At 50.9% G+C, this 26476-nt stretch overlaps 1 protein-coding gene across 3 annotated transcripts in view; it reads left to right on the forward strand.

The window, feature by feature from the left end:
• The window catches only part of MAN1C1 (mannosidase alpha class 1C member 1), a 147618-nt gene that overhangs the window by 87919 nt on the left and 33223 nt on the right, over positions 1 to 26476 (forward strand). The window contains exons 1-2 of one of the 3 annotated variants that reach the window (XM_043444891.1): positions 19179 to 19370; positions 24357 to 24472. In XM_043444891.1, the coding sequence (XP_043300826.1) occupies positions 24407 to 24472 (66 nt within the window). In that variant the 5' untranslated portion in view covers positions 19179 to 19370; positions 24357 to 24406. Of the gene's footprint in view, positions 1 to 19178; positions 19371 to 19402; positions 19670 to 24356; positions 24473 to 26476 lie in introns of those variants that run through there. The other 2 variants (XM_043444890.1, XM_043444889.1) reach the window with 2 other exon arrangements.

The raw sequence follows: 26476 nt of genomic DNA on the forward strand, positions 1-26476 counted from the left end.
GAAGCCCAAACTAACATAAATCTCCTTCTCTTCAAAAACATATTTTAAAAAAAAGAATTAATTTTTTTTAAATTACATTTTCCCCTTTACTTGATAATTAGGAAAAGCTTTGTTTATAAATGAGACTACTCTTGCCCTTATTCATGAATAAAAATTTTGGTAGTGAGGGCTCTGAAAAGCAACAGGAAAAATTTCTGTAGCAATCCTGGTAAAAAACACATCCTCAAGCATTGATTTTTGTAGCTGAAGTACATTATGTGTTTTGCATGAGCTTTTGAAAGCTTAGATAAATGAGGTGGCTCAGAAAGCAGACAAAAAAAATGGGAGGAAATTATACCGATCTGAAGGAAGATAAATGTCCACTAATTCCCAGATTAACATTTTAGACTCCTGTGTTTTTATAGGGGAATTTTTGCAATGCTGATAACATGAGATTGGTTTACAATGTCACAGACCAGGTAGAATCAACAAGGCCTTGTTCGAGTTCTCAGAGTCAGCTATGCTTGAAAGGAAGTAGAGTTAATGCAGCAACCTGGTGTGCCCTGGCCCCCTTTTTAGATGGCAGCCCTGCTCCCAAGATGACATATTTTAAAGGTGACATTGATCCTTAAGGTCAATTGTTAGTATGCACTCTCTGGGTTGTATGAGATAAAGACTGAAGCCCATTTGGTTTAACCCCCATGGACGTTTACTAGATCACTTAGTTTAAATCACTGGGATTGGATGGACTTCAGGCAATGCTTGATCCAGGCATCAAGTGAAGTCACCAAGGCTCCATTCCCCTTCTGTCTCTGTGTTCTGCTTTCTCTCAGTTGGCTTTATCCTCAGGTTGGCTGTTCCTTAATGATAGCAATTTGGCTACAGCTACTTTATCTTACATCCACTCAGTTTGTGTGTGGTATAAAAGAGCCACTTTTTTTTATTGCTCACTTGAAGTCCCAAGATTAGCTCTAACAAGCTTTAATGGGGCCCATGCCTCTGTCTGTCCCTAACATATCCTTAGGTACAAAGGGCTGAAAGGTATGGGTTGGCTGGGGTCTAGATCCCTCATTCCCATTGCCGGGGGTCTAGACAGTCTCACTCCATGAAGAGCGACATGAACTAGAAGTGAGAGAGAAGAGGAGGGATCCCTGAAAGCAACTTGGGGACCTGTTAACCAAAAACATGGGCAAATTCTGGCTGTGAAACCTCAGATTTCTGCAACATCAACCTTTCATTCTTTCCTTCAGCAAATACCTGAGATCCCACAACAAGTCTTCTGGAGCTAGGTGCAAGGGTTATGGGAGTGTTGAGGGGGCCTCAGGCCCTGTCCTCGGGAAGCAAACACGTAGTCTATCTTGTGTATATTAGTCTACTTGGGGTGCCGAAACAAAATACCACCGATCGGATGTCTTTATTGTCTGAGCCAGCAGGGAAGTTAGGTCAGATGTCTTAAGCAACAGAAATTTATTTCCAAATGCTCTGAAGGCTGGTAAGTCCAGGATCAAAGTGCTGCCAAGGGGGGTTTCATTCTGAGGGATCTTCTCTTGGTTTGTAGGCACCCACCATCCTCCTGTGTGCTTACCTCTCATGACTTCTTTGTGGACTTACGGAACAAGAGCAAGAGAGATAGGGGAGAGAGAGAATGCACAAGCTCTCTATAGGAGTTCTAATCCCATCAGACAGTTCCACCCTCATGACCTCATCTAACCCTCATTACTTCCTGAAAGCCTCATTTCCAGACACCATCACATTGAGGGGTAGGGTTTTGACAAGAATTTTGGAGACACACAAGCATTCAGTCAACAACAAGTGTTGTCCAAGGTGGCTGCTCTGGCTCCAGTCATCATGTCCACATTTCAGCCAGCGGTAAGAGAAAAGGGGGGGGAGAAGGAATGTCCCTTCACTTTAAACATACTTTCCAGAAGTTGCACACCCCACTTCTGCTTACATCCCCAAGTTACTTCCACTTATATCCCCCAAGTTACAATACAAGTTGGAACTTGTGTACATGCCTACACCTAGGTGCAAGGGAGGCTGGGAAATGTGGTCTTAATTCTTATGGCCGTGTGCTCAGATAAAGTTGTGGTTTCTGTTTGTGTAGACATTAAGAGAGAATGCATATTAGGGGGGCACTAGCAATTTCAGCCATACCTACACGATTTGCTCTCCTTGACAGGTCACTGCTCTTTTCTTCCATATGTCTCTCAAGTTCATTTTTAAAAACCAAGGCTTATACTCTGCCTTCTCCATGAAATCTCCTTGATTTAAGCCCCAGTCGAATCAGTAACTCTCTTTTTTTACTTTCAAATCAACTACATTGGTGTATAATTTTTTACAATAAAATACACCCAATTTTAAGTGTACTTAAAAATTCAATTGTTAAGTGAAAGAACATGACACAAGAGTATACACTCTATGATTCTATTTATAAGAGAATAACAAAAATTCTCAAAATTCAATGCATTTTGAGAAGTGCTTTTAACCATCACCAAAATGACTATCCTCAACCAGTCAATCCTAAAGGAAATCAGTCCTGAATATTTATTGGAAGGACTGAAGCTGAAGCTGAAGCTCCAATACTTTGGCCACCTGATGCAAAGAATTGATGCATTGGAAAAGACCCTGATGCTGGGAAAGACTGAAGGCAGGAGGAGAAAAGGACAACAGAGGATGAGATGGTTGGATGGCATCACCAACTCAATGCACTTGAGTTTAAGCAAACTCCGGGAGTTGGTGATAGACAGGGAAGCCTGGCATGCTGTAGTCCATGGGGTCACAAAGAGTTGGATACGACTGAGTGACTAAACTGAACTGAACTGAAAATCACGACACAGAATATTTTGTCCTCTGAAAGTTCTCTCACGCCCCTCTGCAGTTGATCCTTCTTCAACTTCTGGCCCAGACAATCACTGATCTGCTTCCTGGTTTAATTTGAACCTTGTAGAGTCTCTTATAAATAGAACCATAGAGTGTGTACTCTTGTGTCATGTTCTTTCACTTAACATTATGTTTTTAAGGTTCATCCGCATTGTTGTATGTATAGTTGTTTGCACTTCTTTATTGTTGAATAGTATTCCATTGTATGACTATTCCATAGTGGGTTTTTTCCATTCACCAACTGATGAATATTTGGGTTGTTTCCAATTTGGGGATATTACAAATAATGCTGTTTTGCATGTCATGTACAAGTTTTTGCATAGATGTGTGTATACTCAGGAGTGGAACTGTTGGGTCATGTATTAAGTGTATGGTTAACTTTGTAAGGAGCTGCCAAACTTTTTTTCAAAGTGGATGTACCTTTCTTCATCCCTACCAGCAGTGTTTGAGACTTGCAGTTGTTCCCCATCCTCGTCTCTGTCTTTGGTTCTACTCTGGGAAATTTCCTCAAGTTTATCATCCAACTCTTCTGTAGGGCTTTTATTTCTTCTGTCAGGCTATGTATTAATTTCCAAGAGTTGTTTTGCTTTGTGAATGTTCTTTTTTGAGCATCCTGTTCTTATCGCATGGGTGCAACATCTCCTTTTGTCTCTGTGAGGATATGATTATTTTTTTGTAGTTTCCTCCTTCCTGCAGAGTCTGTGTCCTCTCAATATACTCTTCCTGATCATTTGAGTGTATGTATGTCTGTTGCACTTGTGAGTTTTCCCTAAAGTGTTTAGGGACCCTTGGCTGTGTGCATGTTAAATGGGGGCCAGGAAAGAAGGTGGTTGGGGTTCGAGTGTGGTGAGTGGGTTCTGTTGGCTGATACCTCACTGCAGGCTGAGGCAACAGGGAACTCTAGATAAAGGATTTTGCCTTCTGTGGCTGCTCAGCATCTGCTGAGATGTTTCCATTCTTCTCTCTGAGAGTGGACTCCGGGCTTCTGTTTGCTGAGAGCCAGGTAGGCAGGAGGGCTGGGGGCAAAGTGGGGCAGTCCCAAACCCCCATGCTCTCAGGATGGTGTCCCCACCTCTGCCGGGTCTCCCATGGTCCAGAGACCCTCTATCTTACCCCCTCTCAAGACTCAACCGCTAGTTTTATGCTAGGATGAGAGGGAGACATTTTCTTGGCTGGCTAGATGTAGGAGGAAAGGGGTCTTTCCGCCTTTTAAGATGACTTTCAATAAATCCTTCTAGAGATGCCTGGTGTTGCCACCAATTCCAGGCCCTGTGAGGTTCTCTGGTATAGACTTCATGCATGTGCTTTCAGCATCTTGGCATAGATTCTGCTTTCCTGGCTTTACTAATTTAGTGTTACACATCTCTCTCTTTAGCAGAGGCCAAGATTGTTGCTGTTGCCTCTCCTCTGTTTTGTCCTTCTAAAATGATATCTTTAAAAAAAATTTATACTGTTGTTTTAGTGGAGTTTCAGGGTAGGGATAGAAATAGAGGCTAATGTATTCATCCAACCCACTCTCCGTAACCATAATCCCTTGCTCTTCTCATGGCTTGGAACCTTCACACCATCGTCTATAAAATGGGGCAAATGATCCCTGTCTTGACAACCACCCAGGAGCCTTTGTAAAGATCAGATGAGTTTTTGTGTAAATATTGGGTCAGCCAAAAAGTTCATTCAATTTTAAATAAAAATAAAAGACATTTTTCATTTTCACCAAGAACTTTATTGAACAACATATTCACTAACTGAGTGAACTTTTTGGCCAACCCAGTATTTCCTGGTCACATACCAGGGTTCTAAGTGATGCTGACCTGAGGATAGAGAAGACCTTCTAGAGGTTGGGACTGGAGAATAGATCACCCCAGGCTGAGGAATAATCTAGCCCCACAAGGACAACATATAACACACACTCACAAATCTCACTGGCATGTAACACTAAGTTTTCATTTAGCCTGGGAGCCTTCAGGGTTTAGCAGCTCCAGGTTGGGTCTGCTGATCTCAAGTAGGACAGCTGACTGTGAACTATCCTAGGAGACCCTTGGCTGGGACAACTGGTCAACTCAGCTCTGCTCCACAGGTCTTTCCTTTTCAGGGTCTAGTCCCAGGATGTTCTCACAGTGATGGCCATGCAAGTGTTTCTTCAAGCTTCTGCCTACATCACACTGGCTAAAGTTAGCCACATGCCTGAGCCCCGAATAAGAGGACAGGGCAGGAAAGCCCGCTCAGAGGGCAGAGGGCATGGGTACAGGGACAAGTGAGAAACTAAGGCCAACAATGCAACCCTTGTCCCACGAGTGTCCAGGTGTGGTTCTGAAACAGAGCGCCCCTCCCTGCTTCAAGCTTTCTTTCCCTAAACCCAGAATACTTTACCTAAACCAGGAAGCTGGGGTCCTGCCACTCTGATTTTGCATTCAGCTAAAGGAGTCAGTCCTTTACATACTACTCAGAAGAAAGGCTCTCCATCTCTAAAACAATCAGAAATAATCTCTCCGATAGGAGAAATGCACTCCCCAGGCTTGGGCTGGGCTGTAGATCCACAAGCAGCCGATTTAATCTGCTTAATTATTTGATTCAATCAGAAGTTAGCTTAATTATTTTCTTGCTTCTCACCTCCTTTGAATCCATTCTGGAAACTGATTATGTCTTTAACATCAGCCCAGAGATAAGCATTTCAATTGGGAAATGTAATTAGCCAAGGAAAATGAATGTGGGTGCTGCCTTTTGTCAAAGAGCCATTAAAACCCAACTCTGGTCAATACCAACAGTGGTATGAAGACAAAGGGCACAGTTTGTTCCTCTCATGACTGGAGAAGAAGGCCCAGCAGGAAGAGGGGAATTAGGCCTCTTGAGGTCTTAGAGAAGGAGGTTCATTCATTTATTCATGAGACATTTCCAGGCCAGTTCTGGGCTGATAACAGAGATGCAAAGATGAGTTGGCCACATCCCTTATCCCTAAAGAGTTCTCCTCGAGGAAAGGACCCACCTGTAATTGTGACATACACAGTACTGAAAATACAGAGGAAGGAGCCTACTTCTATAGCATTGCGGGGCGGGTAGTATCCAGCTGGGCCCTGAAACATGCGCTGGGGCTGCTCGGGCAGAGGAGAGTAGACTTGCCTTCTCGGTGGAGGGCCCAGCACGTGCCCAGGCACAGTGGCATGAGAGCCCAGGAGCTGTTGCAGAGGCAGCTCACGGCAAGCCTGCCCAGCGTTGGCCAGAGCACGGGTGTGCCGGGCACCCTCGGGCCACCTCACCTCACCTTTCAGTGCCCCTCTCCCCTTCCCCACCCTCCTTCTCCACCCCACCTTGCCTTCCAGCAGGAGTTCTGGAAGGATTCTCCCAAAGTGTTTGCTTGAACAGAAGTGTAAGATGTCTAGCAGTCTGAAAGCTGGAGGGTGGATCCAGGGCAACTGGGAACAACAGATGTGTGTTCAGAGCTGAGGAATAGGCAGGCGGAGGTTGGGGGCATTCTGGGCGGAAAGGACAGCCGGGGAGGAGGTTTGGCGGTCCAGTATGCTGCCCTGAGAGTGACTGGAGCATGAAAGGAGAGGTGGGTAATGAGCTGCCTGGAGGGTGGAGGCTACATCACGGAGGGCCTTTTAGAAGGTAATTGGAGACCAGCTCATTGGCCTTGGCCTCCGGGATGGGGGACTGCAGACACGCACTGCCTGGGCTGTCGCGGCTGCTCAGCCCCTCACCTGCAAGTCTCACTATTTCAAAAGCTCCACGTGCTCAGCGCAGTGGGCGCTGATTTGCTGGGGTCTCTGCCTGAGACTGAAGGCTGTCTGGCATGCGGCAGGGTGGAGAGGTTACCTGGCCAGGAGGCTCCTGCACCTGGGAGAGGGAGGGGGAACCCCCTGCTGCCAGGGCCAAGGAACCGAGGGGCCGCCACACCTGTGCCCACCTGGCCTCTATTCACTTTGACCCTCAGTCGTCCTTACAAGGAAAACTCAGCCAAGGGAGACTGTGAGCTAACAGAAGTTGCCAGGCCCTGCCTCACTCTGAGACACCCACACAACCGTCTGCCAGATCCCACCCTATCTGATCCATGCCCACTCGGGTTTTTAATGGAGTGGTGACCAGCACGTGTGCAATTTTATCTGCTGCTTTTTTGCTTGGTAGGATCTGGTAGCCTCCCTCTCTCACTGCCCTCCCCAGGTTGGGATCCTTCTCGCTGGTGAGGCAACTGGTATAGGGAGACAGCACCAGCATCATTGGTGTCATTGGCATTAAGGCTGTGGTTACTGCTTCCTTGCTGTGTGACCTTGGACAAGTTGCTTAACTTCTCTGAGCCTCCATAGATCACCAGGAAATGGAGATCATATGACCTCAGCTGGAGAACTGACAAAATGCTTAGTCTAGTGCTTGATATGTAGGACCTTCTAAGCAAGTGACTGAGGTTATTATGAGACGTTCATGGGATGCAGCTCAGATCACTGCCTGGTGCGTTAGCTGGTTACCTTGAGCACCAGTCGTTGAATCTCTGTGAGCTTCAGTTTCCTCCTCAGGGGAATAAGGGTAATGGTATTCCTCAGAGAGGATATAAGGTTCAGACAGGTTCATTATTGTGTGAAAAGACTGTGTAGATGGATGCCTTTTGTCCTTGTTGTTGCTTCTTCTCTGTATCTCCATAGAGCCGAGCCCAGGGTGTTGATGGTCTTCACTCCATCAGGTGATCTGAGAGTTCTTCACATGCCTTCCACTAGCGCTGGCCAGTGGGCAGTGGGCAAAGGTGAGGGCACGGAAGGTGGAAAAGGTCAATGTCTGCACCCACCCACCTGAGCGCGGGGCCATGGGGCCATGTGGCCATGTGTACTGGATGAGGTGGCCTTGCCCCGACTTCAGGCTCCAGAGGCTGGGGGCGGGGCATTCTCCATCCCCACCTCCAATCTATGGGAGCGGAAACCCTGTCCGCAAAAGGACATGTAATGACCGGGATCCTGTTAAAGTTGTCTTTGGCCGGAGCCAGCTCAGCATGTCACAGACCACTCAGGCCTTCCTCCTGTCTCCTCTGCGGGTCTCAGCATCAGTCCTGGGAGTGCAGGACGGCTTATTGGCAGGGTGAAGTGTGAGCCTCGGCCACCAGCAAGGGCTTCCGTCCTGAGCCCCTGCTCCTTGCAGGCTGGCTGGCGGAATGCTCAACTGAACAAGGCTCTTCAATCTCCCAAGATAGCAAGTATGTGCCCTGAGCACAGAGCCTGCCAGGAGGACCTCAGAGAAGGATGCGGGGCTGTGCAGAGACATGACAAGGTTTTGATAACAGTGTCTACCTGACGTGTCTGAAAAATCAGATGTGCATCTTCCTGGCAGGGCATGCAATTTCCTGCTAATGAGCTGTGAGAGGCTGGAACAAGTTATCATCAGGGAGGCTGGGCTGACTGCTTCCCAGGGGAGCAGAAGCCAAGAGACAGAAGCCAGGCCCCAGCCCCCTCCCTCAGCCATTTGGGGAGCATCTCTGCCAAGGGGCAGAACTAAAGCCCGGAGGGAGGGTCTCCAGTCCGGGTCGGGATGTGCTGCTAGATCTGGACCCCCTGACCGGACCATCTCCAAGCCCTTGGCTGCAGTCCCCCTGCCGCAGCAGGGGTCATACAAAGTGCCCTCCCCTGCAGGCTCTTGGAGAGATTTGAAGCCACAAGAGCAGCAATGTGTTCCCTCACATCTGTCCGTATTAGCCCTTCACAACAATCCGCATTAGAGAAACTGTGGCTCAGAGAGGCAAAATGACATGCCCACGGTCATGCTGTGTAATGAGTGTATTCATTTAAGGTAATGCGAGCTGCTGTAACAGATTAACCCAGAGATCATTGTATGGCTCGGGAGCAGACATTTATTTCTTGCTTGTGTAAAGTCAGATTGATGGCAGGAGGAGGGAGCTCCACTCATCATGGTCCCTCAGGGACAGGGTAATAGAGGCTCTATCATCTTCAGATTGTGACTCCCGAGGTCACCTCAGCCTCAGAGGATCCCACAGCAGGTTTCATGGACCAGGCTCAGTTTGTGTGTAAGTTACACACAAACCGTATTCCACCGGCCAGAACCGGGTCAGAGGGCCCCACCTAAACAGAAGGGAGGTGGGAAGCGCAGTTCCTGACTGGATGGTGGTTCCCCCCCCAGCAGCTCTGCCCTGAGGAGGGGAAGCATGACCACTGCTGGGCCTAATAGAGGGTGTTTTTCTTACATAAAGGCCAGGGACCCTGGATCAAGTTTGATGGGAGGTGGTCCCTGAGAATTCAACAAGTAACCAACATGCATTAAGACCTGGAAGAAGACACAGGATGCCCCTGGCCCTCTGAGGTCGCAAACACTGCCCCCACCTTCGGTAAAGCCCAAACGCCTCAGCCTGGCAGTCACTGACCTTCACAGGAGGACTCCCTTGCAGCACTCCCTCCCTCGTCCTGCTCCCCTGTGCTCCTCCCTGGCCAACCTCCCACCTCAGGGCCTTTGCACATACTGTGCCCTCTGCCTGGAACATCCGTCCTCCACAGCTCCTCCCTGCAGACTCCCGTTTATCCCTCCTGATCCCAATCAGAGGTCGCCTGGGAGGCTTCCTTCCGCAGAGTTAGCTGCTTTGCCAGCATTGACCGGAGAGCTCAGTGTATACCAGGCACCATGTGAAAGGATTTATAGGAATGAGCTCAGTCGTAACCTCCTGAGCCTCTGAGCTGGCTATCCCTTCTTATAGATCAGGAACCCAAGACAGAGATTCAGGAACCTGCGTGAGGTCGCAGAGTGGGTGGCGAAGACGAATTCCAAACCCAGGGTCTGTACACTCACAGCTGAGACTTAACCACTGGGTCAACTTCCGCCTTTTATTAGCCCCTGTCACAATGCATCACAATTATTTGCTTACTTCATAGTTTGCTCTGAACTTGCTGTCTTTCTGAGAAAGCAGCTGCAGACTCCCTGAGGGCAGAGGTCACAGCTGATCCATCCTGGTCTCTCCCTCACCATTGCCATCATGCTGAGGTCTGGGTGGCAATTTTCTCTCAAATAAATCCCTCATCCTCTGAGAACCAGAACCAGAAATTCTTCAGATTATCATCTGTCATAATCCCCTGCCTGCTTGCCTGTCAGTTTTTGAAAGTTAACCTGAAACCATTTGAAAATGATCTGAGAGTCACAGCCCAGCCTTCTCCATGCATGATTAAGTACGATGGCTTTTTAATGATTTGAGCTGTGCCTTCTGTGGATTGACAAAAATGGATTACCATATATTTCTGAAAACTGTGCCACTGAAATCAGATTTTTTTTTTTTTTTCAAATTTCTCACTCATCCTCGCAAACCTTTGCAGAGAATGACAAATACTTGGGCTTTAATTGTTAAGTTGCATGAGGGTGGCGCCTGAGAATTCCGAGAACTGCTCTCGCTGGGAAAGCCTTGAAAGGCTCCCAGGTTCGATCTTTGGGAAATTGAACTGTGTGTTTTCTCTGAAGCAGAGGGAGTTGTCTTCTGGGCCACGGCACGTCTGCTGCATTTGTTTATTGCGTTGTGCTCCAGATCTGAAACAGAAGCAGTTCTCACCCAGGAAGCGTGCTCAGGGCTGTCGCACCAGGAATGAGAAGTGGGTACACGTGGGCAGGTGGGTGAGGAGCTCTCCCTGTTCAGTTCATGCACAGACCCTCCCCCTCCTGCTCCCTCTTTCTGCCAGACTCTGTGCCACATCCAAGCCACCCACATCTTCAAGGGGGATGTTATTAGTCCCTTTTGACAAATGCAGACTCGCAGCTCAGAGAGGTTAAGGAATCTGGTTGTGGTCACATAGCTGGTAATACACAGAGCCAAGGCCCAAACATTTTGACTAGAAGCCTATGCTTCTTCCATTATCACTGCTGTCTATTAAGAGAAATCAAATAAAGTCAAGTGAAAGGTGACTCAGAGGCACCTACTGCAGCTGATTTTCTTATTTCTTTTATAAAGAAAAAAAAAAAACCTTCCCTGCCCACCTATTAGTGCACTCTCTCTAATAATATGCATTACCTGACATTATCCCCATTTCACAGATGAGGATGTTGAGGCTTATGTGGGTAAACCAGCTAACCAGAGATCACACAGCTAGAAATAGTAAGGTAGGATTTGTTTCTACATCTCCCTGACTCCAAAATAAATTCCTCACCTCATCCTTTGTAGGAAATAAAAATCTGCCCAGAGGTCCCCCGTCTCACTTAGGTGGTCAACACAGATAGGTCTGCCAGTGGGAAGCCTGTGCTACTTTCTGTGTAAAATGCATACAAATGTCCATTTAGTAAAGGGGAGGGGTTGGGGTGGCTTCTAGCAGATTCTGAAAGGGATCTACGGATTAAGGAAAGGGAAGGGCTCAGATATCTGTGGAGGAGGGGGAGCTGGCCCCCTCCTCTGCCCTGGATGCTGAGGGTGAGTCAGGCGGGGCCGTCATGCCCCTGATGGGAAGAAGGCCAGCTGGTCTGGCCTCTGCTCCTGCCTGCGGGCTCCTCCTCAGTTCTCTCTCCAGGTTAATTCTGTATATGTTGACTCAGGCCCTACTGAGCACACCCGGCATCGAGTGTGTGAGTGTGTGTGTGTTATTCGCTCAATCATGTCTGACTCTTTGCGACCCCATGGGCCATATCCTCTGTCCATGGAATTCTCCAGGCAAGAATACTGGAGTGGGTTGCCATTTCCTTCTCCAGGGGATCTTCCCGACCCAGGGATTGAAACCAGGTCTCCTGCATTGCAGGCAGACGCTTTACCGTCTGAGCCACCAGGGAAGCCATCATAGATGGTCTCAAGATGAATGTGGCAGGATCTCTGACTTCCAGGCTCCTGCTTGTTAGAGAGACAGACCAACAGGGACACTCCTAGAGTCGGCCTGGCCAGGTGATCAGCAGTGGGACCCAGAATGTGCGGGGAGAAAGCGGCACTCCCTCGAGGAGATCTGGGAAGGCTTTGTGGAGGCTCGTCTGAGCATCAAGGCAGGACTCCTACAGGGAGGTACCAGCTGCTTTCACAAAGGCACTGCTCCCGCCCAAAGGTGGCAGGTGTTGCCAAGCCCTGAGGAGATGGCCTGGGGGTCTAGTGACTGTGGGCACCTCCCTGGGACCCTGTCAGGCCCTCTGAACCTGGCCAAGTTTCCAGAAACTGCACAGAAACAAGATGACCCAGCAATGAAATGTGGCGTCTCTGAGGCAGGCAGACTGAGTTGAATCCTGGCTCCCCATTCATCAACCTTGGGAACCTTCCATGACCTGTCTCAGCCTCAGTTTCCCCACTTGATAAAGGGTGACACAATTGCACCCTCCTCAGAGGGTTGTTGGGAGGCTGTTTAAAGAGAGCCCGCATCTGCCTCCACACAGGTTCAATCGAGGCTGGCCGTGGACCAGAAGTGGTGTGATCTCTGACGCTCAGGGTGATTCTGCGAGGTGGAGGTATGGTTGCTCCATTGTACAGATGAGGAAACTGAGGCAGCTAGTGAGTGGGGCTCCAGGGCTTGGCCCATTCCCTGCAGCTCAGCTATCCCAGCGACTGGAGGGACCTTCGGCTAGGGCACAGCTCTGTACCAGGCTCTCCCGGCACGCCTCTGCCGTCTCTTTATGCTTCTTGGGGTGAATAGGGCCTCTTTGATTTCCTTGCTTTTCCCCTTTCCAGGAGTCATCATTCATCTTGTTATCACAGCCTTGCATCTGTGCCTCTTGGCTCTGGCCCGCAGGCTGTGTTTGCCATGATCAATGCATAGCTCTGTGTGGCCACCATGTATATACAAGATGACATTGTGACCCTGCATCCATGGGCCTGGGAGGCCCTGGCGCTTTCAGAGGGCAGCTGGAGGCTCCCCCCAACGGGGCTGAAGTGAGGTGACTGGCTGATGTTGCCCTGTGCCTGTGGTTGTTCTCCTTACCCTGAGCTGGTAAACAGCCCCCCACCAGCTGGAGGGCGTCTCCAGCTGCCTTCAGGGGATCTCAAAGCACAGGCCCAGGTGCTCCCTGCCTCCTTCCTACTCATCCTAAGTGACTAGGGGGCACTGCCCAGCCACGATGGGCAGTTCCCGGGATTATTCTACCTGGGGTCCCCACTGGGGTCCCCCTCCAGGACACTCTTCACACAACCGCTTGTGTGTCGCTTTAAAACACCAGGCAGCTGGGGTCCCTAAGCCATCCACACGAGGCTTCCTGAGCCCCCAAGGCCCTGTGTGGTCTGGCCCACCACCCCTCACCACCCACTCTGTTCTCTCTTTCTCACCATCCCATGCCTCCTCTCTGCTGCCCACGCAGGCCAAGACTTCCCGGCTCTGTTCTGTTTGCTGAGAGCCTGCCCGGCCTGCCCCGGGCCCCTCTTCCCTCCTTCCTTCAGGCCTCGGCTCAAAGGCTCGGCCGTGTGCCTGCTCTCCTTCCCGCTACCGCACGCGCACCTTTGTGGCTCGGTGCATCGTGTGATACCTGGTTGGTATCTTTCTCCCCACCAGACCTTCAGCTCCTGGAGGGTGGGGACCAGGACTGTCCACTCCCCACTGTGCTCAGCGCGGGGCACAGCCTGAGCAGTCCACAGTGTGTTTTCGGGTAAATGAATAAACCTGGGACAGGTGACTTAATTCTTGAAGTTTCCATCTTTACCTGTGAAAGAGGGACAATGATAGAGTTTTCACAAGGCTTCAAAAAGATGTGTGTAAACATATAAGACTGTGCCTGGCACGGAGTGCTGTCTACAGCTGTTCTTGTTAACCTCTGTGGTTGGCATTTAAGAGAATCCCACATTCCACAAGTGAACTTGGGTTGGGTGTCCGCCCTGGGCCGGGATTTCAGAGATTCATGGACTTGGTCTCTGCCCTCCCCTCCAACCCCCTCCACACCTGCCACCATGTTAGGAACAGCCCCTGTTACGGGCCCTGACTCTCCAGAGTCTTCATCATCCAGGTGGGAGGCAGTGGGTAGAGGGCATCATTCAGTAGATCTCAGTGACACCTTTACTCTCCAGGGCCTGTGCCAGCTTCCGTTAAACAGGCTTAGATTCTGCCCTGAAGACACTCACTGCCTGGGATGGACTTGAGAAAAGGACACAGATTTCTATAATGAAAGTTGAAAAGCAATTCTTTTTTTATGTTGTTGTTGTTTCTTTTTTGAAAAGCAATTCTTTTGTAAGCATTCAGAGGAGGATGACCTCCGGTCCAGGTGCGGCAATCGGGATGTCTTCATGGAGGAAGCAGCATTTTCTCCAGGACTTAAAGTAGATATTGGGTTTGGCCATCTGTGGAGACACTTTGGGTTAGAAGAGGCACTTCCAAGCAGACAGAATAAAGGGCTGGAAGGTGAGAAAAGGTGGACCTCATAGAGTCTGTAGTCTAGCTAGAGTATAGAAAACATGCCAAGACTATTCAGAAACAGGACTGAAAGGGCATTGTATGGTCTCTGCCCTCCCCTCCAACCCCCTTCCAAAATAATGCCATGTAAAAAACTACTCCACAGTGAGTGGCAGACAACAGTGAGCATTTATTTTTTGTCCATGTGGCTGCATATAGGCTGGGGTTTGGTTTATCTAGGCTGTGCTCAGCTGGTTCAGGTCTGCTCCATCCATCTGTCATCCTTCATGGACCAGTGACTGAGACTTGTTCTTCTCCTGGCGAAAGGTGGGCATGCAGGAGGGCAAATCCACCCATGCGAGCTTATTTCAAACCTCTGTTCAAGTCATGTCCACTAATCCCACTGGCAAGTCTCAGGGCCGAGCCTAAAGTCAGAGCCAATTTTAATCCCCTTCCCACCATGATACCAAAGCAGGTTACATGGATAAGACCAAGGCTGATGGAACAAGGATGTTTACCCTTCCCATGGAGGTGGAGAGACAGTACTGAGCAATCGTCTAATTTGCAGGGGGAAGCCAAACCATGGAAGGACTCTGGGTCTGCCCTCAGGAGCTCCCCAGAGCAGTGGTTGGGTTTAGGGTCTCTTGGGGTGAGCAGCCAGGACTCTGGCTTTTGCTCTTCTTCCTGTTGAGGCAAGAAGTGTCTTAAAAATGCCAGAGTGCCTGCCCAGCTTGGTCCTGCCTTCCTGAGAGCCCGCAGCTCCTACCTGCTTGGCACTTAGGCCGTGCCATCCTTTCCTGCCGGGCCGAGGGTATGCCTTCCTCTGCCAGAACTGAGCCTGATGATAACGGCCCTGTGCACAGAGCACCTACTGTGTGCTGGGGATGTCAGGTTCTCTGGTACTGAGCATCTGCTGAGTGCTTTGTTATACATCCATCTGAAGTGGCCACTCTGTTCTCAAAAGGAGGCCCCGTTGTCCAATTTTTCTGAGCCCCAGGGAGGTCAAGTCAGTTGTCTATGATCGCACAGCTGGGAAAGGATGAAGCTGGGTTAAAACCAAGTCTGTAAAGTCATGTGGTCTGAAAGGTGGTGTCTGGTTACAACTGTGAGCACCCTGAGTTCCAGTTTCTCCATCTGCCTTTTCTTCTCTCTGAGATGTTCTGAGATGAAAGCAGTTCAGAGCCTGTTACACAGCACTGTTGGAGGGAATTGTCTGAATACCAGTTTCCAGGTCAGCCTGCACCCCCAGCTCTTATTTAAAAACAAACAAAACATTAACATTTTGAAGCACACCCTGTTTTCCAGCGAGGAACCCTGTCCAGCAGGCTGCTTCAATGAACCGTGTCTAGCCATTCGTCGCAGTAAACGTCATCTGGCGGTCGGCCGCAGCAAGCGTTCTCCAGCCGGCTGTAGCCGCAAAGCGTGGCATGTGTTTGGGAAGGATGCAGGAAGCCATTAGTTCCACCAGGGCCCTGATGTCAGCAGCTGCCCATCATGTCCCTCTGACAGTGCTTTCCTTGGATAACTGGCCACTGCTATGAGCACTGTGTTTTCTCCGAGGCCAGAAGGGCTTGTGAAATGTTTGGAAATCCCTAAGAAAGTGCTGTGGGTATTTCCGCCAGCCATTTATTCACGCAGCAGCCATTTGTTCTTGCCTTCTTGGTGCCTGGCCTGAGGATGGATGCTGGGGCTCCTGGGAAGAGTCAGACCCAGCCACTGCCCTCCGGGATTCACGGGCAAAGATGATTCATGGGCAAAGATGTCAGATGCAGGGTGGACCGTGCTGTGACGGAGGCGCCTGCTGCAGAGCGAGTCAGGCTTGCAAAGGAGGGGGCGGTCAGCTCTGCTGTGTCGTTCTGGAACATCCTGAGAAAAGACACAGCGCTCGCATCAGCAGACACTGCAGGGTGTTTGGGGAGCTGCTAGTGGTCTGCTCTGGGCAGAGCATCACATGCAAAGAGAGCAGAAGGGAGGTGAGGCTAGAGAGGGTGCCACGGCCTGGACCACAGGCCCCCGGCACACTGTGCCCAGGACTTTGAACTTGGAGAACAGGAGGCTTTGAGGGCTTTTTTAAAGAGCAGTGACACAGTCAGATCTGATCACCTTTTATTAATCAGCTTCTAGTAAGAACATTTTGTTGGATTCCAAGAATATTTCCTAAAAAATATCTTTAGTCCTTCTGGAGGCACCAAGAAACCTTTTCCTGAAAATACTCAGCCCCTGAACACAACTTTATGTGATCCAGGAACTAATCATTATGGAAAGCTTCAAGGAAAAAATTCCTCCTGGAGGAAAACAAATAACCCAGACCTGATAAAAATGGGGAAGTCCTCATCCTTAAAATATTATGCAGCCAGAAGACGTCAGTTCAGTTCAGTCACTCAGTCGTGTCCAAGTCTTTGTGACCCCACGGACTGCAGCACACCAGGCTTCCCTGTCCACCAGCAGCTCCCGGAGCTTACTCAAACTCATGTCCATCCAACCAGCTCATCTTCTGTCTTCTCCTTCTCCTCCCGCCTTCAATCTTTCCCAGAATCAGGGTCTTGTCTAATGAGTCAGTTCTTCGCATCAGGTGGCCAAAGTATTGGAGTTGCAGCTTCAGCATCAGTCCTTCCAATGAATATTCAGGACTGATTTCCTTTAAGGTGGACTGGCTGGATCTCTTTGCAGTCCAAGGAACTCTCAAGAGTCTTCTCCAACACCACAGTTCAAAAGCATCAGTTCTTTGGTGCTCAGCTTTCTCTATGGTCCAACTCTCACATCCATACATGACTACTGGAAAAGCAATAGCTTTGACTAGACAAAGCTTTGTCAGCAAAGTAATATCTCTGCTTTTTAATATGCTGTCCAGGTTGGTCATAGCTTTTCTTCCAAGGAGCAAGCATCTTTTAATTTCATGTCTGAAGTCACCATCTGCAGTGATTTTGGAGCCCAAGAAAATAAAGTCTGTCACTGTTTCCATTGTTTCTCCATCTATTTGCCATGAAGTGATGGGACCAGATACCATGATCTTAGTTTTTTGAATGTTGAGTTTTAAGCCAATTTTTTCACTCTCCTTTTTCACTCTTTCACAGACGACCTCAGGTAGTTTTAAACATTATACTTTGGGGCAGTGGGGATATCCCTTTAATTCATCCTCATAGAAACCCAGAACATTCCACTGCTACTGCTGCATATCAAATTACTCCAAAACTTACTGGCTTAAAACAATGATTTTATTATGCTCACAGATCAAGTGGGCTAAGAATTCAGAAAGGGCACAATGGGGACAGCTTATCTCACTGCCAGGCTATACGGCCCCTAACCTGGAAAGCTTGAAGGCTGAGGGTGACTTGATAGCTGGAACCTTCTGGAAGCTTTTTCATACCCATGTCTGGAATGGATGCAGACTGTTGACTGTAAGCTCAGATGGGCTGTCCGTCAGATAACATACGTATGGCTTCTCCACGTGTTCTCTCCTCATGGGCTCTCTTGGGCTTCCTCTCAATATGGTAGCTGGTCCCAAGAGCCAGCATTCCAAGAGATAGGAAGTAGAAACTGCCTGTTTCTTAAGGTCTGGGCCTGAAAGCTAGCACATCATCCATTTTGCTTTATTCTGTTGTTCCAGGTAGTCACAAAGTTGCACCCAGGTTCATGGAGAGGAGCTGTGGGCAGAGGTTCTCTTGTGGGATGGGACGTCCTGTGGAATCCATCTTTGGGAACTCAACCTGCCCCACAGCCACAGGGGTTTCTTTGGAAGCTGAGAAAGACATTTGTGTTGTTGCTTTACAGATTAAGAAAAGTCTCTGGATTGTATCATCAAATTAAATGCAACCATTAGTAGCTGGCTCTGGGGATATTGTGATAATAGGCTACGCCTTGGGTGATTTTTTTTTTTTTCCCTATCTAAATGTTCTTTCTGGAGCTTATGTTGCCCAGCCTGACCCATTTCTCTTCGCTAATACAATGTCACATAAAAACCTCATCATCATTAATATGGCAGAGTTAAGAGAGACTATACAAACCACAGTCCAGCAGAGCAGGGTGGTTCATGGCCAGGCAGCCCCCAGGGGAGGAGGCCATGGGGTCCCAGGGTCCATTCCCCTGTAGAACCTGACATGTGAGATAGATAGCTCTGTGCAGGGCAGTGGTCTGGACCCACTCAACCACTCTGGCTGATCTGGCCACAGCCTGCTGGGAGGGTCTCCTCTGTCTATTGGCACCAGCTCCTAGAGCACAGAGTTAAGCTGCCCTGAACGTGGTCACTGAAGATGCCCACGTGATAGGTTCAGTCTGTCCAACCCACACATTTACCTTTAATGTCTCTGGGTGCCAGACTGTAGCTGAACATGGAAAGATATGAATGAGCCACAGCCCCTTCGAAGCCTTCCCTGCCCCGGGAAGGGGCCCCATTATTGCAAAATACTCATCAGGCACCTGTGATGGGCAGGAAGTGTTCTAGACAGTGGAGGACCACAGTGCATAGAACAGAGCCTCCCCTCCAGCAGTTTACACTCCGTTGGGGAGACAGTAAACAGGGAAGCAGATCCGTGTGTAACGTTGCCAGGGATAAAGGCGCTGAGGATAAAGGAGAGAGGGAAGAGCTATCACAAGTGCCAAGGCCAAGGCTTTAGGGCTTGGAGGGCTCCGGGAGCAACAAGCAGCTGGTGTGGAGGGAGGGAGGCCAGGCAGAGAGAGGAAGCCAGGGCAGGATCATAGCCCCCCAGGCAGTGGGGGGTGGGGGGCGGCCTGGGAGGGTTTTGAACAGAGGAAAGGCATGACATGACTTGCATTTCTGAAGGTGGAAGGCCAGAGGAGGTGAGGAGTGGGTGGAGGCTGAAGCTCTTATGAAGACAGAGCCACCAAAATTTGCTGCGGGATAAGATGTGGGGGCGAGAGATGAAGAATCCAGGGCTTGGGGCCACAGCTTTTGGGAGGAGGGGGTTGGCATTCACCGAGGTGGGAGGACTGTGGGAGGGGCAGGTTGGGAGGGCGGGGCAGGGTTTGCCTTCAGACAAGTTCCAGTCGAGGTGTCTCTAGATCTCCAAGTGGAAGTGTGAGTAAGGCGTGTTGGATAGTGAGTCTGGGCTGGAGGTCAAGGTCCTGGCTGGATATTTCAATCTGGGAGTCATCAGCATGTGGATGGTATTTAAGCCATGAGATCAGATTGAGTCACTAAGAAGAGGAAGGAGAACAGACAAGAGGCCTAAGGACAGAGCCCCAGGCTTTCAAGGCCTGGCAATGAGGAAGAACCGGCAGAGGAGACTGGGAAAAAGCAACCACAGGGTGAGAAGGAGAAGCAAGAGGAAGAGGGGCGTCCTGAAGGCCAAGACCCACCCCAGAGCCAGCGCGAGGCAGGGAGTCTGTGCAGGAGACGGCCAGCCTGGTCTCCTCCCTCCTGTCGGCCCACTCCACTGGCCGCTGTCTCTTGAGCCTGGAGGAGACCCTGCTGCAGACTGAGCCCCTGCTGTTACAGAGGACAGGGCAGTAGATGGACAGCTCCGTTATGGTGATGAGAGTGGAGATGAGCGTGCACGAGCCTAGAGGGTGGGCCCCGAGGGGCTGGTGAGGACGTCTCCCGGAGGGTAAGACTTCATGCAGATTGTGGGGGGAGGATCATGGTGGCTTCCTGGCCGAGGAGGCACTGGGCGGGCTCTAGATCCCCCAGGAGAAGGGGAGATGGGGAAGACGATCCCTAGCAGAGTTTGCAGAAGTGTCACAGAAGTCAGGGCAGGTGCTGAGGCTGCAGGGAATGGTCGGTGGCATTGGGGTTGGGGGCTCTGGTCTTCGGGGCTGCAGGGAAGGGGTGTGAGAGAAGCCTTGGGAGCGTTTGGCCTCAAGGAGTTCTGTCTAGTTAGTGGGAATGTACTGCTCAGCGAAGTACAGTACAGGGCAGGAATGAAGGACACCTGAGTGGGAGGCCTGGGAAAGTCCTATGGGAGCTCTCTGGGCAGGAGGAGGTTGGCTGGGTGCAATCAGAGAAGGCTGCCAGTGGGAGATGACCTTGAAGAAGGTGAAAGCTTTGCGTGTGCCCAGATGCACAGAGAAGCTCTCTTGTCAGAGGAGACCACACATGCAAACGTAGGGAGACCAGAGCATGCAGCCTGTGTCCAGAAGCAGAGCTGGATGGGAGATGATATTAGCCAGATCCACTGGACTCAGACCCAAAAGGCCTCACTCCCTGTCCCCAGTTGTTGCATGGGTACTGCAAAGCCTTTGCAGGCTCCTGAGCTGGGGAGGGGCACAGTGGATATGGTTTTGGGAAGACAGGTAAGGTGACAATGTACAGGGTGAATTGGAGAGGCCTGGGAGGCAGGCAGACCTTTTTGGAGGCAGATGCACAGCCAAGTCAGGAGTGGGAAGCAGCGGACATAGGTGGGACCCGAGTGACGCTTTTCCTTTAATTGAGGTCAAGACTTTTACAAGCTGCGTCTGGGGCCCACGGGGTGGTGAGAAACCAGTAATGCAGGATCGTCACAAGGCCTCAGTGACCCTAGAAGACTTTGTGTAGGGGCTGCCCAGGGCCAACTGGGGACAGAGGGCCACACTTCTGCTTGTAGGGGCAAGCACGTGTACCCAACATTGTGCCAGCTGCTTTTCATCTGCCACCATACTTCACCCTCCCGGCAGCCTTACCAGGTTGGTCCTGCTGTATTCCCCCTCTCGCAGATGAGAAAAACGAGGCTCAGCGAGGTAGTGACTTGCCCTGTCACACATAACGGAGCCAGAATGTGAACCCATGCCTCCCTGGGCCAGACCAGCATTTCAAGGTGAGCTAAAGGACCCCAGAAATAAGAGCAGTGAACTGATATGTCAAGCGCTTACTCTGTGCCAGACACATACAAGTGTATTTAGGCTGGGCATTATATGATACCCTTGTCCCAGCTCAGGAACCTTCAGTGGCTCCTCAGTACCCCGGCCCAGGGGTCTTTACCTCATTTTACAGATGAGAACTTTGGCACTTAGAGGAGATGTGTTGCTGACCCAATCTGGGATTTGAACCCAGAGCTGTGGTTTGGTTTTTTTGTTTTTTTAACAGACCCCACTGCCTCGATTCCTGGAGAAGGAAATGGCAACCCACTCCAGTGTTCTTGCCTGGAGAATCCCATGGATAGAGTGAGCCTGGAGGGCTACAGTCCATGAGGTCGCCAGAGTCAGACACGACTTAGCCACTGAACCACCACCACCACTGCCTCCCGCCCTGGCAGAAAGAGGAGCCAGCGGTGTCCTTTGTGAACACTAGTTCAGAGCTAGAGCTGGGAGAGTGGGCTGCCCCAGCCCAGGAAAGCTGCCAAGCCAGCTGCCTGACTCTCTGCACCCCTCTGGCTCTTTCCTGACAAGTTGTGGGCCTGTTGACTGAACGGACGGATCTCCTTTTCCCTGGGGGAGCCACCCCAGACGGGCCGCAGGTGCAGATAGAGTTGACTTTGGGATCATGCCTTCTTTCCTGCCTGGCAGCTGGGCCACCAGGTAACCTCTGGCCTGAAACGAAAAGCTTTCCAATAAGTGACTTGCTGGCCTGTGGCCCAGCAGGGTGGTGGCGGGGGGCGGGGTGAGAGGAAGCTGAGAGCCGGGCAGAACCCTGCCAACAGATCTCTTAGTGAGCGGCCTCGGGAGCGTTCGGGAGCACAGCTGATCACAAGGCGCCCTGGCTGCCCTCCTGGCCCAGCCAAGGTCCCGGGGCCTCTGGGCTCAGGGTCAACCTAGGAGACGGAGGGCCCACGGGGTGAAAACACCCACCAGCCCGGAGGCAGGATCCAGGAATCAGATACTCTGGGCCGCCTAGCCCTTGGCCCTGAAGGACACGCAGCTTGGGCTTCTCTTCTCACTGGTCAGAGCAGCCTCCGGGCCCCGCCAGGAAGCGGGCTCAGCTAGCAGATCCGAAATTGTTTCCCAGCGAACCGAGACGCCCTCATACGGAAAACATATTACATGTGGCCCAGCCTGGGGCTTCTCTCTTCCCTTGGCCTAAACTTTAAGGGGATCTCTCTGGGGTCCTCATCTATGAAATCTAGGGGTGAGGCAAGGGGGGAATCTCAAGAATTCCTCCAGGCCCTGAAGAACTCAGGTTTGAGGCCCTGTGGTAAACGGGAAGGGGGCCCCGGCATCAGAGCCTGGAGCATGGATGCCAGGCCAGCACCCTTGGGTCTGGGCATGTCTCTGTCCACGTGTGGCCCATCCGTGTCCCAAGGCCTGAGTACCTCAGGAAGGTCCAGAGTTCCCAAGAACTGTGTTCGGCCTTGGACACCTGCCTGGAAGCAGCTGGGATAAACCAGGAAAAGATCAATTTTGTTTGGCTTTGAGTATGTTTTCCTATTAATGCTTAAGTGTGGGAGGGGTTGATATTCTGGAAATTCAGTTCAACCCAAATGCCAAAGCCCTCCCAGGACACATGCCTCTGGACTGGGAAGCAAGTCGTTTCCCCCGCACCCCCACCACCCACCCCCCGCCAGCCCTCCCTACCCTCTACTCTTCCTTGCAAAACCCTTCCCCCTGGAAATGGCTCTTTAACCTCCAGATTTAACTTTCTGCCAACTTCTCCCGGGTCTACCTCCCATCTTTTTCCAGGGCACGCCTTTTATCTGACCTTGCCCGGCCTAGAGAGGTGGTTAAGTGTTTGAGTTTCATAGGAATTACTCTGCAAAGTCAACACAAGTGAGCGGTTAGGGAAGCATTAATTAAGGAGATCAGACACTAGCTCTGAATGCAGGAGGGCCCGCAGAGCCGTGCTTCAAACTCAAGTGGGGCTCAGCCCCCGTTGGCCAGCTCTGGCGGCCTCTGGGGGAAGGCAGAGCCTGCGCGGCTCAGTGCTTTGAGCCTCTGCAAGGAGTACGCTGAAGGAACAATACTCTTAAGTTACCCCCTAGTCCCTGTAGGAAGTTACTGCTGCCTGTGATGACTGTAGGACAGAGTTGATGGAAGCCTGCCGTCTCTTCCAGGAAGCCCTCCAGGTGGCACCAAACACATCTTTCTCCCCCCTTTCCTCCTTCACCATCCTCTACAAGCCACGCACTGTTGTCCCACATGGGGAGGTCTTCTCATTGCTTTTCTGTCTGGCTTGTGAGGGGGAAACTGTACAGTTTTCTCTGCCTTTACTCCCAAGACAGGAGTCTGAGGCCCAGGGGTGGCCATGGATGCTTTAGTTTGTGCATGTGTTTGGTTTCTTTGCTCAAACCGTCTTTCCTTTTTCTTTTTTTTTAGGCAGAAATAAATTTCTGGTTATAAAAATAATCCATGAGCTAGAAGCAATCAAAAAGCACCTGTAATCCTCACCCTCAGAGATAACCACTGAATCACTTCCTGCCAGACTTAATTCTGTACCAGCTTGTCCATACTGGCAAACAGTAAAGAAATTATACTCTGCTTTTTTTTTTTGCAATTTAATCTTTTTAGCTTATCAGATCCTGTGAATATCTCCCCAACTAATAGTCTTCCTCACTTGTGTGAATGTATGCATAGTGTCCTAGTTTGTACATAAGCCACAATTTGTGTAACTAATGCCCTATTATTGGACTTGGAGCTTTTTTCCCCCAACGTTTACACATTATATTTGGGGCTTTCCTGGTGGCTCAGATGGTTAAGAATCTGCCTTCAAGGTCTGCCTGCAAGACCTGGGTTCTATCCCTGGGTTGGGAAGATCTACTGGAAAAGGGAATGGCTACCCACTGCAGTATTCTTGCCTGGAGAATTCCATGGATAGAGGAGCTTGGTGGGCTATAATGGGGTCACAAAGAGTCAGACACGATTGAGTGACTAACACTTTCACTTTTCACTTTTTCACCCATTATATGTTACTGCAATAAATACCTTCCTGGGTAAATATTTATGAACATCTTTTTTCCTAGCATAAAATAAAGAATGGAATTGAAGAGTCAGAGGACTAGCACATTTTTTAAGATTTTGTAGACTAAATACCAGTTCACCCACCCCTCTGCTCACCCTGCGGCATCACAGAAATGTGGTAGGTGCCCGCCTGGCGCTGATAGTTGACTTACTGCAGATGGAAAAGTGAACCAAGGTCTGGGAAGCTGCTCAATCCTTGAACTTGTCTCCCCGACCCACCACCCCCTCTTTGCTGCCCTGAGGAGGAACCAAAGGGAGGACTCTGGGTCCCAGATGTGCCTTTAAAGGCTGGTGGCCTGGGGTCTCCCCGAGTTGTGCCTGGGAGCCTGCCTGGGTATTTAGAGGAGGCCTGGCAAATGGTGGCTTATGGTTGGGGTGGAAAGGATGAGAATGACCCTGGGTCACGCCCTGCATCCTCTGTGCCTGCAGGAGGCCTCAGCGGGGCCACGGTCATCGACTCCCTCGACACCCTCTACCTCATGGAGCTGAAGGAGGAGTTCCAGGAGGCCAAGGCCTGGGTCGAAGAGAGCTTCCACCTGAACGTGGTGAGTCCAAGACCTCCTAGGGTACTAGGACTGGAAGGGGCCTGAGAGGTCAGCCACCAGCTCGCCTCCCATCTCTGAGACCCAGGCTGCCCAGCAGGGCATTCTCAGAGCCAGGACTCCCAACACTCTGTGCCAAGTGCCCTTCCCTGTGACCAGCCTTAAGGTGGGGGATGCCCCGCCAGCCCATGAGTATTTACTAGCCTGAACTCCAGGCACATTGCTCCCACACAGGAAGCTCCTTCTGGGGCTGAATCCATTAGACAGAACAGCAGCAACAGGGGAAGCTACTCTGGGGAGGGAGAGGTGGCTATCTGCTTGGAGCTGCCCTGAGCCGGAGCTCGCACCTACGTGCCCCTGCGCTGCCTCCTGAGACAGGTGAGGGGGCACGGAGGCCATCTGGTGTGAGGCCCATGGCCAGGTCTGGGACCCTCTTGGTCTCCAGCCTTTGCAGGCAACCCTGCTCAGGACCTCAAGGACCAGACCTTGGGGAGGGACCGCTCACGTGTATGGATGGTACAAACGCCTTAAATAGCAGATGCCTGCCTCTCCCAGTGATCTCCCAGCCTGGACTAAAGTGACAGATCCATCCTGGCAGTCTCAGCTCCCCGCAGGGAGAAGCCGTTTAGGTGGTCTGGGGGAGCAGGACGTGGAGACAGATGGTGGAGCCACGTCAAAGTCCACCATCAGGCTCCAGCCGGGGCTCCACGAATGACAGGTCCTGCTGTGAACTGGGACGGCTCCTGTAACTCCTGGCAGAGTGGACGCCTCTGCTCCTAGAGGGGACCGTGTCACAGTGGAGCAGGGCAGAGAGACAGAGTGGAAAAGGTCTGGGAGAGCGACGCTACAGGGGAGCCTCCGGCTCGGCCCGCAGGCTGGGAAAAAGTCATGTGACCTTCCTGGGCCTGAGTTTCCCACCCGAAAGACGGGGCGATGCTGGTGCCTAATTCACAGGCTTGTAAGGATGGACGACCATGGAGGGTTGTAAAAAGCATTTTATAACACACTGTGAAGTCCAGTGTGGATAAAGTGATGCCATCCTCCCTGCGATGATTTCAAAGCTTGTTATGACTTCTGCCAGTCTGGATGAGGGGAAGAAGTTCAGAATCCTCCCATTTCCTATGGGAGCAGAGGCGGGAGAAGGAAGGAGTGGCTCCATAGCCCATCTGGACCCCTAAGCAGATGGTGGGAATAGAGTGGGCCGCAGGCAGCTGCCCAAGGGGCCGGGTGGTGGCAGGGCTGGGGAGCCTAGGGACATTCAGGCAGCCCGGGGACAGTTAGGGAGTGTCCCTGGAAGAAAGCCAGGTGGGGGCTCTTCACCTCTCTGAGACTGGGCTTTCTCATCTGAAAGGTGGGAGTGATGACTTCACCAAGGACTGGAAGGCAAAAGAGAGGAGTAGCTTTGCAAGTGCTCTGTTAATGGAAAAGCTCTCCCAGATAAAAGGATGGCCATCATTGCCGTCAATAACAAAAGACTGCAATGTGGGAAGCGTGCAAAGGGAGCCCTCGGAAGCAAGGGGGGGATAATAGCAGGTACCTTTATGGAGCCACACCCAGCCCTGGACAGGCACTGTGCAGGCCTCTCCCCTGCCCAGTCAGCATCTCCTATCCACCTGCTCAGGAAGAGGAAACTCGGAGCGGGAAAGGCTGAATATCTTGCCCAAAGTCCAGAAGCCAAAAGTGGCTCAGGTGGGATATTAAGCCAGATCTGGGCCTTGGCACGATGCTCTGACACCCCTGCTTTGCCGTCCAGGCTTCAGAAAGAAAACAACAGTGTTGAAGGCGAGTGTGGGTGTAGCCTGAGGGCTACAGAGCAGAGGCTGAGGAAGTGCTCATTGCCTGTCAAGATCTGCCTGGCAGCCCTCCTTTTGCCCCAGAACCTCCTCTGAGAACCTTCTGCTTGCCTTGTTACCCCGAAGAAGGACCACACCAGCCTCCTGCGAAGTCAAGGGGGGCATCCCTCGGGGAGGGGAGGGGGCCAGACTGGGAGAGGATTGGTCAGTCCTC

This window comes from Cervus canadensis, chromosome 24, assembly GCF_019320065.1.
Source record: "Cervus canadensis isolate Bull #8, Minnesota chromosome 24, ASM1932006v1, whole genome shotgun sequence".
Lineage (NCBI taxonomy): Eukaryota > Metazoa > Chordata > Mammalia > Artiodactyla > Cervidae > Cervus > Cervus canadensis.